Here is a 13,730-nt window from a genome sequence, read left to right as displayed (position 1 = left end):
GCATGGAGGCGGCTTCCCGGCCAATCAGGAGGCAGGGTGGCACGTCATTACACGGCGCCCAGCTTCCATGATTGGCCAGCAAGCCGGCTCCATGCTTTCTCGTCAAAAATAAATAAATCAGTACTCTGTACCAAAATACCGATATCGGTGCATCCCTAAATGTAACTGTACTCTCCTCCCAGTGCCCCACCTTTTGTAAAGCGCTGTGCGAACTGTTGGTGCTATTTAAATCCTGTATAATAATTTATACTATGCACATTCCCTATGTTGTTGCTTTACAACATGCAAGTACATAATAATTATTGATGTGCGGCAAATATCATATGCTCCAACCCTCCTCTCTAACATGACAACACAGCTCTGAATTCTTAATCACTTGGTGTCAGCCCTCCTATTTAATTTCTGATGGGTTACAGAGTATACGAACCTCCTCCTGTGTTTGTTTTTTTTTATCAGCACTTTTTGAACAGATATAACAAAACACTTTCAATGGAAAAATTACAGACTTTTATTGTTGGTGTTTACATTCTTTGCTGTGTACACATTTAACTCTGTATTTCATACGCACCATCTGTCTTGCAAAGTCCAATTTTTACTATATATATATATATATATATATAGTCTTCTGAAAGTATTAGCGTTGCTGCCATAGACACACATTTTGTCAGCAGTCCTGTAACAGTGAAATATTGACATTTTTCTATTCTATCTAATAGAAACGTTGGACGAATTGACAGATTTGCTGGTAAAGCTATTTGCGGAAGTGAAGAATAAAAATGTTCCTGTCCCAGAATTTCCTGAAAATCCTTTCACACAGCAATACCTCAAGGTAAGTGATCTCGGCGCTGATATTGTGGTGGTAAAGATTGAATTGAAAATTCTGGCTATAACAGACTGTATATAAAGGGAAAAATGACTGCTGCTCCTTGCAGTGTAAGACCAAAGATGGAGTACAGTACAATAATACCTCCAGGTAACTTTTCATCTTGGCAGTCATTCAGTGACGATGCTGATCGTAGTGTTTGATGTATAGCTAGCTACAGGAGGAAGAATCAGCAAATCTTTATCAAACACAGCAACTAATATCAATGTTTGCATAAGAAGTGGTTTTCTTCACAGTAATGACTCTTTAGATTTCACTTTTCAAGTGAGAGGTCACTAGCTGGAAGATGTTAGAGCGGAATTACCTAGACCATGAATGCTGTCCTTTCCATCGGACAGCAATGGAAACCTTTGCTCTCATTATGAACTTGGCCACCACTGCTATTCAGCTACTTGATGTGTCCGATTGCTTGCTGCGGTTCCTCCGACTGTCCCCTACATCACTAAACACAGGCGTGACAAAGGGGTCAGTGGGAGGCACTGCACTCTTGGTGGATGGTAGTGGCTATAGCGCACAAAGAGTGATGTAACATCTTCCAGTTAGTGTCTCTTTTAGGGTACCTATATACAGAAGGATGCAATTGCCTCTTAAAGTGAAACTATTAAAATCATTAGCATGCATTATGGGTATATCATGTTATCGGAGACTATATTTTAAGTTAAACATACACTGTTCAGTAGACTTGCAGTGAGTGAGAAAATCCGCAAGATGCAACATTAGTGACATGCTGATGTAACTGGCCCCTAACAGACTGTCTATAAGCGTAAATGGTAAAAGTACTGGGAAGTAGGCTTATTGGCTGCGCTCTGGCAGTCATGGCTGGACAGCTATTGTGAGGAAATGTCATTCTCTGTGTTGGAGATCAAACTCTGATCTGTTGTGTTACCGCCACTTTGAAAAAAGGCGGTGCTCCACTTTCACTTAATGAAGCCTAATTTCCTTTTAATTTTTTTTTTTTTTTATCTTGTAGAAAATGTACAAAATCGTGCCTATTAAGGATATCAGAAACCTCTATGTTACATTCCCAATTCCTGACCTCCAGAAATATTATAAATCCAATCCTGGTCACTACCTCGGGCATCTCATTGGACATGAAGGGCCTGGAAGTCTTCTTTCTGAATTAAAGTCTAAAGGTAGGTCTTTGTTTAGCGGATATTTAATAAACAGAACCAGGTTTGCAAATATAACCGTAATGTTAAAATTCCTTAAAGGGTTATTAAACCCTCTGGTGTTTTTTGCATATCTCTACTGCTACCAAGCAGTAGAGATATGCAAAATGTGTAAAATAAATAAACGCTCTAAAAGCGGTTTAAACTTACCTGTGTCTTCCCCGCACGTTCCCATCCGAAAATGTGAAAATTCTGGGGCGGCCGCAAAGCAACTTGGGGCGGGCGCATGCGCAGTTCACATTTTCTGCTGGGAGACGAGAGACGCAAGGTAACTATATGGACGCGTGCACCTGCATGGAGACATCGTGGGACAGGAAGTACCAGCAAGGACAGGAGACGGCGCTGGATCGGAGATCCACAGCAACGCTGGGGAGAAGGCTGAAAACTACAGGAAAGAAGATCGGATTAAGAAACATAATTTAAGGGAAGTGCTTTAATTACCATTGGGGGAGGGGAAAAAAAATCTTTGACTTTAATGTCACTTTAAGTCTTGCACAACTACACTGGAAATCCCAAACCTGCACAGACCCCACTATGGTGTTTACTCGCTGCGCTCCTACTCTGGCATTGCCACATCTGTGCAAGTCAGTCAGTGCCAGTGCAGCTGTGCCAGGTTTAAAGTGAACGTGTTGCCACAATGAAAAAACAAAACATGTGCATCCTAAATAAGAAGATATTAATAGTGTTCTGTCTAGCAGATGGAGACATGTCTTGAGATACTGGTTTCAACGCTTCCTGGTTTCATGGGGAGTCCCTTACCACACTGTGCTTCCATCCGTCGGCTGCTACGTTACAGAACACAGTAGTGATGTAGTGACTGGCGATATAAACCTCTGTCAGCTTTTAATCACTTTAGGCTCAATTCACCAAGCTTCAAAGCAAGGATATTTTAGACACACGACTAACTTTCAAATCTAGTTGGAGATTACTGTCCCTTTTTGCAAATGAAGATCTTTCTGCTAGTGTGTTTACTTTGTGAGTTTAGTATTTTGTATGCTCATTTGAGAGATTTCTTTTTTACCGGTTTGTTTGGTTCTAGTCCGAGCAGGAAGTGAGTGGAGATTCCACCAATGGGGAAATGAGCAGCAATAAGGAAACTTTAAAACTTCTAGAAAGGATTTTATTGTGGCCTTGTTCCCGTGACAGATTTCCCTTAAGCTCCTGTCTTGGTAATGGGTGTCAGAGCAGCAAGAGGAGAGATCTCTATGGGGGTATACTACATTTAATAGCCAGATGTTGTAATCTGCCCCCTGTCTATCCAACAAAGTGATCCTATGACGTCATTTCCCGCCAAAATTCAAAGTACAGTAGTTACTGTATACATGTGAGGGTCGCTCAAAACATAGTTATAAGGTGTATTATATGAATCCAGCCAGAGATGGAGTGATGCAGTGTTAGGGAAATCAAATAATGTGTCGTGCTGGGGATCTGTGTCTGTGACTGTAAAGCAGCTGTTCCAGGGACACAGGTCGGTAAATCGGGGGGGCGTGGCCAGCTGCTGGAGAGCTGGTGCTCGTCATGTTCAGGCAGCACCCATGGTTTGTCATCGGGCTCGTGTCTTGCGGTGATAGGCCGAGTACATCTAGGGGGGCGTGACGCCGGCCGAGTGATCGGTAGCCATAGCAGCGGCGGGACGCCGCTGTCACGGCCGCTGCAGTCTCAACTCTAAATACGGTGCCGCTCGCAATAAGGGCTAGGGCACCAGGAGAGTGTGTGGCATTCAAAGCAGGGTATGGGGTGGTGATAGGCAGACATATGCAAGGCAAGGAGTGACCGGCACATATGGAAGACATGCAAATCATCACACTGTACATGTGTGGAGGTAACCTGGCAGGACAGCTCCCTGCAGGGGCCTGGGTCACAGGTGCTTAAGCATTATATGCATGGTACAGAAACAGTTTATGCATGGTACAAAAATGGTCGCAGAAGTATGTTAACATGTATGGTGATAGTAACCTATCATCACGGATTAGCGGTAAGGAGTGCAATGGGTACACGGATTGTTATTGTTTCAGAAGAATCGCATATATTCTTAGATTTAGTCAGACACATGGACTTTTGAATATGTCGATGTTCTTTCTTTAGATCAGTTACTTGCAATGGATGTAGATCATTGGATGGGCTTAATACTAAGCCCTATCGCAAATGAGGGGTGGGGTGTGCAGATTGGGTGAGCCTTCATTTTGTTATGGGGGTGAAGAAGGGAAGGTAAAAAAAATAAAGTGAGACACCATTGCCTGTCACTATTTTTGTTCTTGTAATCTTTATTTTTATCTTTCACCATTGCAACTGTTTGTATCTCTGCCACTTGATCTTCCTGGTATTGGCTGATAATTCTGTTGTTGCTCCTAGGATGGGTCAATACTCTGGTTGGAGGGCAGAAGGAAGGTGCCAAGGGATTCATGTTCTTCATTGTAAATGTGGATCTGACTGAAGAGGGCTTGTGTGAGTATCAGTTGTTAAATGGTGCAATGACAAATGTGTGCCCATTCATGCACAGGAGATTTGGTTGGGTTGGTAAAGAATTTTGTTTTTAAACGTTTTTGAGGAACTCTGGGGAAGCCTCAGCTTGTGTGCTTAAAGAGGAACTTTGCCCATATCTTAAAATTTAACAAACAACACACCTTTTAGAAATCGTTCGTAATGGCAATTTACAAACAGATCCTTGCCGGAGTTTATTCTTTGCATAGCTTATTTTTCTTCACCGATCTCACAGTAGCCATTTATACTAAGGGCAGATGAATCCATCACTCTTTATTTCCTGCAACTCTGACACATGTGACTAGGACATGTGACCGTGGACATCATTTCGGGGGAGGAAAATGCCTTTACCTGACATCTCATGAGATTACGGATGAGCTTTCCCAGCAATGCACTGCTGATGTAGCCTTCCCAGGATGCATTGCATGGGCATGATTACATTTGTGACAAAGTGGACCAGGAAGTAGAAAAAACTGAGTTTAAAAAAAATGTTTACCTAATGAATAAGATTTCATATCGGCATGCAGAGTTGCATGCTAAAGTGATTTTTATATATTTTTTTTTTTAATGTTTTGGTTTTTTTATATTTTTTTTTTTAATGTTTTTTTTTTTTTTGTTAGAGGGTGAAGGTCCACTTTAATGGAACAAATAACTACATAACTTTATGCATGTTTGCTGATTTTTTTTTTTTTTACTTTGATTTTTAAATTCCTCATGGGGATCTTGGTATAAAATGTGTGACCTCATATGATGCAAACTGTGTATATGTAACCAATCTACTGAAAATCATGGTGTATTGTAAATAACCTGGTATCGGGTAATTTTTTTGTTTGCCTCCAAGTTATTTATACTGTATCTAAAGTATTAAGTACATTTTAATATAGAATGGGCCAGTATGTGCCATCACATAATTTAAATCCATCACCTGAGAAATATTGTTGACCTGTCCTGAAAATGCTAATTGGCACTCATGCTGACCCTGTTACTTCAACCTTGAGGTCAGGTTCACGCCTGGGCGATCGGTGACCACTTGACAATCGTGCATGATACCGTGCAGATTGCCGTGGCGGTCACTGAGTCACTCATCACCGACTATCCCACTGTGGGCGCCGTTGTTTTCTAATGGCACCCCAGTTGTGCCAGTCGGATCGTGCGGTTTACTGCCGCAATTCCACCCGTGCAACCGAACACGATTGGGTCCTCCCAATACAGGTGGGGGCAGATAAGAGACAAGTCACCCTGCACAAGGAGTGTCTAGGAGCTTGCTGTAATAAAGACCAGTCAATGCTACGCTGAGGCAAAGTTTCACCTTGGATTACTGCAAACATCTAGAAAAAATATACAAGGGATACCAAGGATTTTGTAATACACATGGCTCTTCTATTTGGACAATATTTGTTTAGCCCGAAGTTCTGCTTTTAATATATAACTGGATTAGGACTTTTTATATTTGTAATGTTGAAATTATTTTTCTTTTTTTCAGTACATGTTGATGACATCATTTTGCACATGTTTCAGTACATACATATGCTGAGATCAGCAGGACCCCAAGAATGGGTTTTCCAGGAGTGTAAGGTGAGTGCTGCCCTCCATGTTTGTTCTTTTTGGCCAATTTTATAGATCTTCTTTTTTCTTTTTTGCCACAGTCCAGTCAAATATATAAAAAAAAAATGCATTTTTAATACCTTTTTTTTTGTAGTGGCTGTCTTCACCCTAGCATCTGTGTGTTTTTTTTGTTTTTTTGTGTGCCCTGGAACTCTCCTTATCCTTTTATAAGTAACCCAGATCCATGGTATTGGCTTGTGACTATACTATCCCATTTCAGCTTATGTGAAAACATGCTAATGTACATCTTAAATTGGAACTCCAGCCCAGTTTTCAGACAGTTAGGAAGGGTTTTTGTTTATCTCCATTGGGGAGATCTATACTTGCTGCCTGCACCAGAGACACAACAGGAAGCCAGAGTAAATCTCTCCCACAATGAAGCGCAACCCCATCTTTGTCCACCTTCACCAGAACAGGTGTCCCCAATGGGAGATTCCCCTCTACTCCTGTTTGGTTGAGAACTGTAATATTGTAGTTTTCCCTCCTGCCCAAATTTAGAGTTGTCGATAGTTTGACTTGTTGCGCAATGCATACTTGTTCCACATTAGTAACTCGGAAGGTTGGATAGGTCAATATGAAGACCCCAGAGGTTGCACTCTTGAAAAGTAAAAATCTGTATTGGCAGCTCCATGTTTTTCCGTCTCCAGTTCACTTAAAATAATATATCGGCCGGTCACACAGGGATTTGTCTTTGTCACATGTTTTTTTAGAGAAATGTTGTGAGCAAGGCTGTGTGCCGCTGGGCATGGCTGCACATTGTGGATCACTGGGCCAGTGATTAAGCATGCTACTAGTTGCCACATTTCATTTTGACAACTAGTAGCATGCAGCACTGCTTGCTCCAAACGGAGAAAGCACCGTCACTGACAGCTCCCAGTCTCAACTGATGATCGAAAGCCAATCAGTGTTGTTCCTGGTCACTTGATGGCCATGTCAACCCCAGAAGCCTTTTATATAAACCTCTAATTGGAGATTTAGGTAGGCTGCCATTGGCAACCTCCTTAAGATACTAGTTGCCTGTTTAGCAAGATCAAACCTTGCTATATGTGTACATGTTCTAAGTCCGCATTCTAAGAATTGAAGATGGGCTCAGCATGGCAGCGAGGCAGCTAGCCTTTTATTGTGAGCTTAAAATTGCTAGCTGTAGTCTTTAAGGATTTTGCTTTTCTCTGTCCTACTGACAGTTATTGTAAGTAATTCGTGTCATTTTGTTTCTTTCTCTTAGGACTTGAATGCTGTTGCTTTTCGGTTTAAAGACAAGGAGCCTCCACGTGGGTACACATCCAAGCTTGCTGGCTTGTTGCATGTAAGTGTATGCGCACTGTGTTTTGTGTTGAGAATAAAGAAATCATATATTGAGGGGATTGCCATTGCTGTCCCTCTCCTAAAAATGCCAATTCATTCATTTTTATTAATTAGTCCTTAACCACTGTGCGGTTAACCACTGTTAAAGGAGAACTATTGGGAGAGTAAAATGTAGTCCTACCTATAGTTTCTGCTGTGCCTGATGAAGGGATCCTGTGTGGTCCTGAAAGCGCTTGTGTGTTTGACATAAGTTTTGAATAAATTCACGATTGACTATCCTTGAAGGAGTCTGGTGTGCTGGTGACATCTCTTATCTACCTATAGTTTGAGCCAGCATGTGACACTGCAGCTGTCACATGTCGGCTCTATAGATCCAGAACTGAGTGATCACAAACCGCTGATCACTCAGCTCACGGTTCTCCCTTCAGAGAACGGTGACTGATCCTTTCAGGGATTCCACCCTCCTCTGTATCCCTCCAGCACTCATTGGAGTAATGGAAAAAGGAGGCAGCAGGCACAGACTGAGCCAGCTGTCAATCAGGCAGCGGGATGAATCCTGACAATATTGGTGCGATCTTTACCTGCTGCACAGTGACTGTGCTGTAAGCATGCAGCGAGCAGTAGCCCACATGATATTAGAGATTATATATATATATATATATAATCTCCTGTTTCCCCGAAAATAAGACCTACCCCGAAAATAAGACCGAGGCGGCTGCGGAGGGAGCAGAGCCTCATAAGCCGATGCCTCCTCTATAGCTCCTGTCACTGGCGGAGTGATGCCAAATGCACTCTGCCTGTGAGGAATCGATAGTGAAAGTGCGTTTCGCTCATTCTGGCCAGCGATCGGTTACCAAATTGCTATTGGAAAGGTACGGCACCCCTGATTGCCCTGATCACCCTATTCTTAACTTTGCCATTTTGGTTGATTTTACGTTTGTATTTGCGTTTAACTTTGGATTGTTATACATTAAAAAAATAAGACCTAGTGGGTTTTTTTCAGCCAAAAAAAAAATATAAGACAGTGTCTTATTTTCGGGGAAACGCGGTATCTATATATAGTAGGGCTGGTAATGATTAAAATTTTCATGTTCGATTAATCTAATTTTTTTTAAATCGATTAATTGATAAATTTCGATTTAATTATAATGCACATACAGATCCAACTACATTGGCCTATACGCATACAGCACAGCAATGAAGTAATAAAATGAACTAGGATCACACTAATCCAGCACGTTATTAATCAAGTGCCCCACTCAATATGGCCGCCGCTTGAGTGAGTGGGGCAACTCAGAATAATAACGTGCTGGATTAGTGTGATCCTAGTTTATTTTATTACTTCATTGCTGTGCTGTATGTGTATCGGCCAATGCCTTGGCTGGCCCTCGTGCAGAAAGTTTCTTGGGCAAACTCACTGGCCCATGTGGCCGGCTAACGAAAGGGGGAGGAGTCTGGTGACGTCAAGGACATCGACGTCACCGGACTCCTCCCCCCCCCCTTCCCTTTGTTAGCCTGCGGAGAGGTGAGTGTTTTCATTAGCGATCAAAATAATTTTAATCGATCAAAAAGTTTAACGATTAATCGAGAAATGTAATCTTTAATTTTCACAGTCCTAATATATAGCAATATGCTGACTTTGAGTTACAGGAGCACATTACTAAATGTTTTCCTGTGACCCAACAGAACTATAGCCAAAAAAAAGGTTTTCCTATAGTTCTCTTTTAAAGCCACTTTCTCGCCACCAACATTTTACATTTAAAGCACTGTGAAAGGAAACATTTCATACTTGCGGGCTTTGTTGGTCGTGATGCTGATCTTCACTGCCTGAAGAAGTTACTGCTGCCGAAGAATCTTTGATGCTGTTAACTCTTGCAGGGTTGAGTGCCTTGCTCCCTTATTGTACAGTGTGGTTACCTCTGGCACCCTGTACACCACTACTTTCTGGCAGTGCCTCTTAAAAACGGCAAAGACCAGTGGCACAGGTAATCCTTCAAAGTGACAGGCAAGTTTTTTTTTTTTTTTTTTCTTTTCATTGGAATGTGTCCCAATTGCAAAAATCTTTGCAATGAGGTGCAAGTCGGCCAAGGCTACTGTTATCTGTCTTGTGGCCAACACTGCCCTCTTGTGTTCTTTTTGAGGTTCTACAGTGTCATATTGAACATAGGGTATTGCCTTGAGGGTTGTTTTATTCATGATTATTCTTCTCACTAATAGTTTACACATTGCAAAAGCATATGGTAGATTTAATGCCTTGTAGGTGTTTCTTAGGATGTTGTAGTTCCACTTTAAATCTCATATTTTATAGCCAAGGAAGGTTCCATTTTTTTTTTTTGTATTTTTTTTTTTTTAGCCTCCATTAGAACTGCAGTTGCCATGGTGCTGCACATGTGATCAGCTCTGACATCAGCCATTTTGAGGGCTTGAAAGTGTGGTTGAGAGCTGAAATATGCACACTGGCAACCTTGACAGTTAGTATGCCTTAACGTTTTGGCTCAAGTTGTGCTTCAAGTAATTCAATTAATTACTTGAAGCACTAGTCAGACCATTCAAGCACTAGAATGACCATGCAGCCATTGTGGCTTCAGAAAGTGGGTTTATAGTTAGTAGGTTATATTTAGAGATCTAAACAATGTTGCAGTTAAAATGTTTTGTAAATTTTTTTTGTTTGTTTTGTTTTTTTTTTGCTCACACACATAAAAAACCTTACCAGCATTCTTACCTTTTTTTGTTTTTTGTTCCTTTTTCTGTTTTTAGTATTACCCCGTAGAAGAGGTTCTGGCTGCTGAGTATCTATTGGAGGAATTTAGGCCAGATTTAATAAAAATGGTGCTGGATAAGCTTATGCCAGACAATGTCAGGTAATTTCACTTCTTGGATGTTTACATACATGCATGTGGTACTTTTTTTTAAAAAATTTTATCCGACACAATTTGCCAAAGCAACTTCACAAACTTGTTGTCTTCGTGGTGCACATGGGGGGCGTAATGAACAAAAAATGCGTCAGTTTTGTTGTGTGAATATTGGTGCCTTTTCAGCACACCAAAAGGGCTTTGCAACCCTTTCTATGAATGTACAATTGTGTGTGTGTGCTGAAATACTTAAGCACTTGTGCCAATGTTCTAATTTTAAAAATTGTTCCAAAATATATACTATTACCAGAGTGGTGTAAATTGTAGTAAGGACAGGTGACAGAGTTGTTTTACAATGCAGTAATAAAGAGCGGAAGAAAATTAGGATAATTTCAGTGGAAGATTACCTCAGATTTGCACTAAAATTGTAGTGCACGGCGGAGTAAGTGCACTTGAATCTGGTATGCCACCATGGGACAAATTAATAAATTGCCATGGTCCACATTTAATAATTTGTTGCAGAAAGCTCTAAGCAGGCACAGCCTTTGTTAGTCCTCTCCAATGTGTTACATATTGGTATAAAAAAGCAGGGGGGGAAACTCTGTGGGCTAGAAATTGTATTTTCCTGCCAGAAGCCATTCACTGTAGTTTCCAGTCATGTGAAGAAAATCCACAACCCAAGTGGGCAGAGGGAATTTGGCTGTAACGGTTTTGTGTGATAGTTTTAAATTGGTATTAATGGGAAGAATGAAGCTGCTTATTCACAAAGTAAAATTCAATATTTTGTTTTATTTTTCTTATTGATAAACAATACATTTCGTATTTACAGTTTCAAGGTCTCAATGGTGTAGTGTCCTCATGGGACTACAGGCTGATAGTGGGGTGTATAGACAGGAATCACATGGTGGATGCCAAAGTAGGCAATTAATAGAATTGTATTTGTTGGTGAGTTACTCTCCTCTCTTGTATGCGGGGGCCATGTAAAGTGTTTTGTGTTACTTAAGAAAATCCTGCACTTCCTTTGTCACTAGTTGGTGCAAACCTTAATAGCACAGGCTCATCCACGCCATCCATAATGTACTGTTCTCCATACTAAAGGTACATAACCTATGGGTTAGTGTTTTCAGAACTTAGATAATTACATATAGCGAATCTTCTATAAGGGTACTGTAGGCTTGGCATCTTTGGGGCACCTAGAACAATAGAGAATGGACAATCGGCCTGCCTATGCAATGGCACACCTGACATCCTAATGGAAGAAGGGTTGAACTTGCCTAGTTTGTACTATAGCTCATAATTGCATTTTTAGCATTTTTTCAAAGCCAACGCTAGTAGCAGTAGCTAAATAAAGATAAAGTACAAATCAGCAGTTCCATTAAAACCCAGTCACCAAATTTATCATTAAAATTAATTTTATGAATATGCACAGGATGAGGACAAATGAGGAATGATCACAGTTTGGAAAAAATGCTTTTAACAAGTGCAGCCAGTGGCTCAGAGGATTTCTCTTCTGCGCTCCTTTGATAAACCGCTCCTGCGAACTCCTCAGCTGTTTGCTTATTGAATGTTTGTTCAGCTCCTCGCCAGCTGGTACAGAAATTCTGCGGAGCAGTGATGTATGAAGCTCTGCATTTCATGCCTTTGTCACAAATTTGCTTTCTTTTTCAATGGACAGAAAAGTGTCTAAAGCTGTATAGGCTGACAGCTGTGCTATGCAGAGAGCTGCTGTGACTAGGCAGATATGTGCTGTCCTAAAGCTGAAGGCAAGCTAGAAAATGGACATTACTGTCAAAATGCAAAGTTTTCAGATCAACATCCTTGGGGAGAACCACCTCTAGTAATGGGTCCTTTTTCTGTGGATTCTGATGAAGCCTTCTGACATACTGCTAGTAATTTATAACATATAACGCCAAAAAGAGGGCATTAAAGCAAGATGATGGAAAAGTACACTTTGAGAAGTAGCCATTTCAGCATCAATCCAGTTGGAGACCTGGGCGGACCATGCATTGGTACCGGAATTAAGTATATCAGCTAGGCTACCCAGAGCAGAGTGCTGGCTTTACTTCCAGAGCTCCAAACATGAGTCTAAACACTGTGCTAATGTATTTGGTTTTAATTTGCCAGCTCTTATGACCCAATGTTACATGCACAGAACATTGACACAACAATAGCAAAGTGTCGTCATACTGAGCCTGATGAAGGAACCCTGTGCAGCCCTGAAACGTTGCCATTCTTGTTACAATATGCGCCAATAAAAGACACTTGTTAGGACACATAACTCTGTTGTGCTGGTGACCTCCTGCTTCCTATAGTACACAGTGTTCGGAGATCCTTCTATTGGAACCAGTATTAGCTTTTTTTTCAGCAATTTGAGCTTCAGAAGCTCTACGTGCTCCCCACGTGCTTCGATGAGTCTTGGCTGCACATAACCCTGTCGCCAGTTCATTGGTTTTTCTTCCATGGACCACTTTTTGGTAGGCCCTAAACACTGCAGACCAGGAACATCCCACAAGAGCTGCAGTTTTTTGCAGTTGCTCTGACCCAGTCATCTAGCCATCACGATTTTGCATTAATCAAATTCACTTTGACTAAATCCTCACTTGCCCATTATTTTTCTGCTTCTACACCAAAATGTTCACTTGCTGCCTAATATATTCCACCCACTTCAGGTCCCATTGTAACCAGATAATCAATGTTATTCACTTCACCTGCCGGTGACCAAAATATTATGGCTGATCGGTGTACATCCAGACAACCAGGTCTTCAGTCAGCCTGTCATTGATTTGTACGTGCTGGCTGCATGTAGCTGTGCGGGACTTCTGTGACTCACGGTTAGTGTTCTACACCTGATCTGTATACCCATTCCTGGCTGTGTGCAAGAGCACTTAAAGGAGAACTATGAGGTGAGTGAAAATCAACCATCCTCATAGTTCGCGCCGCTGTGTGACAATGAAACTGTCACATGTCTGCTCAATAGATCGGGAAGTGAGTGAACTAATGTCACTCGCTCACTTCTCGATCTCCCTGCAGAGATTGGTGACTGCCAGTCACGGTCCCCGAAAGGATTCCCCCTCCCTGCTCCGATCCTCCAGCGCTGACTGGACGGACAGACGAGACGGGGCAGGTACAGCTGGCCCTGCCTCTATATAGGCAGAGCCACCTGTCATTCACACAGCTGGGTGGATCTCGACAGCATTGTCGGGATCCGTCTCGGTATACCGCGAGCTGTAGCTCGCAATATACTGGGCTTTGGTCATGGGAGTATATGTCCTCCTGTGACCCTTAAGATAACTATGGGGAAAAACACTTACCCCGTAGTTCTCTTAAGAACTTTTTACCTTTTAACCCCCACGCAATATTTATCCCCAAATATATAATCCTGACCTTGAAGAACTCTGAGATGTTTTTTTTTTTTTTTTTTTTTTTTTTTTCAAA

At 41.5% G+C, this 13,730-nt stretch overlaps 1 protein-coding gene across 2 annotated transcripts in view; it reads left to right on the top strand.

Annotated features, from left to right (window-relative positions):
* Window positions 1-13,730, top strand: part of IDE (insulin degrading enzyme) — a 55,805-nt gene that overhangs the window by 12,971 nt on the left and 29,104 nt on the right. For both annotated transcript variants that reach the window (XM_018558702.1, XM_018558701.1), the window contains exons 5-10: window positions 717-829; window positions 1,854-2,016; window positions 4,405-4,497; window positions 6,017-6,108; window positions 7,364-7,444; window positions 10,201-10,304. In XM_018558702.1, the coding sequence (XP_018414204.1) occupies window positions 717-829; window positions 1,854-2,016; window positions 4,405-4,497; window positions 6,017-6,108; window positions 7,364-7,444; window positions 10,201-10,304 (646 nt within the window). The remainder of the gene's footprint in view (window positions 1-716; window positions 830-1,853; window positions 2,017-4,404; window positions 4,498-6,016; window positions 6,109-7,363; window positions 7,445-10,200; window positions 10,305-13,730) is intronic.

Source organism: Nanorana parkeri, unplaced genomic scaffold (genome assembly GCF_000935625.1).
Source record: "Nanorana parkeri isolate BGI_ZX_2015 unplaced genomic scaffold, ASM93562v1 scaffold353, whole genome shotgun sequence".
In the NCBI taxonomy this organism is placed as follows: Eukaryota; Metazoa; Chordata; class Amphibia; order Anura; family Dicroglossidae; genus Nanorana; species Nanorana parkeri.
Note: the sequence above shows the minus strand (reverse complement) of the source record. Positions and strands in the feature narration are given on the sequence as shown.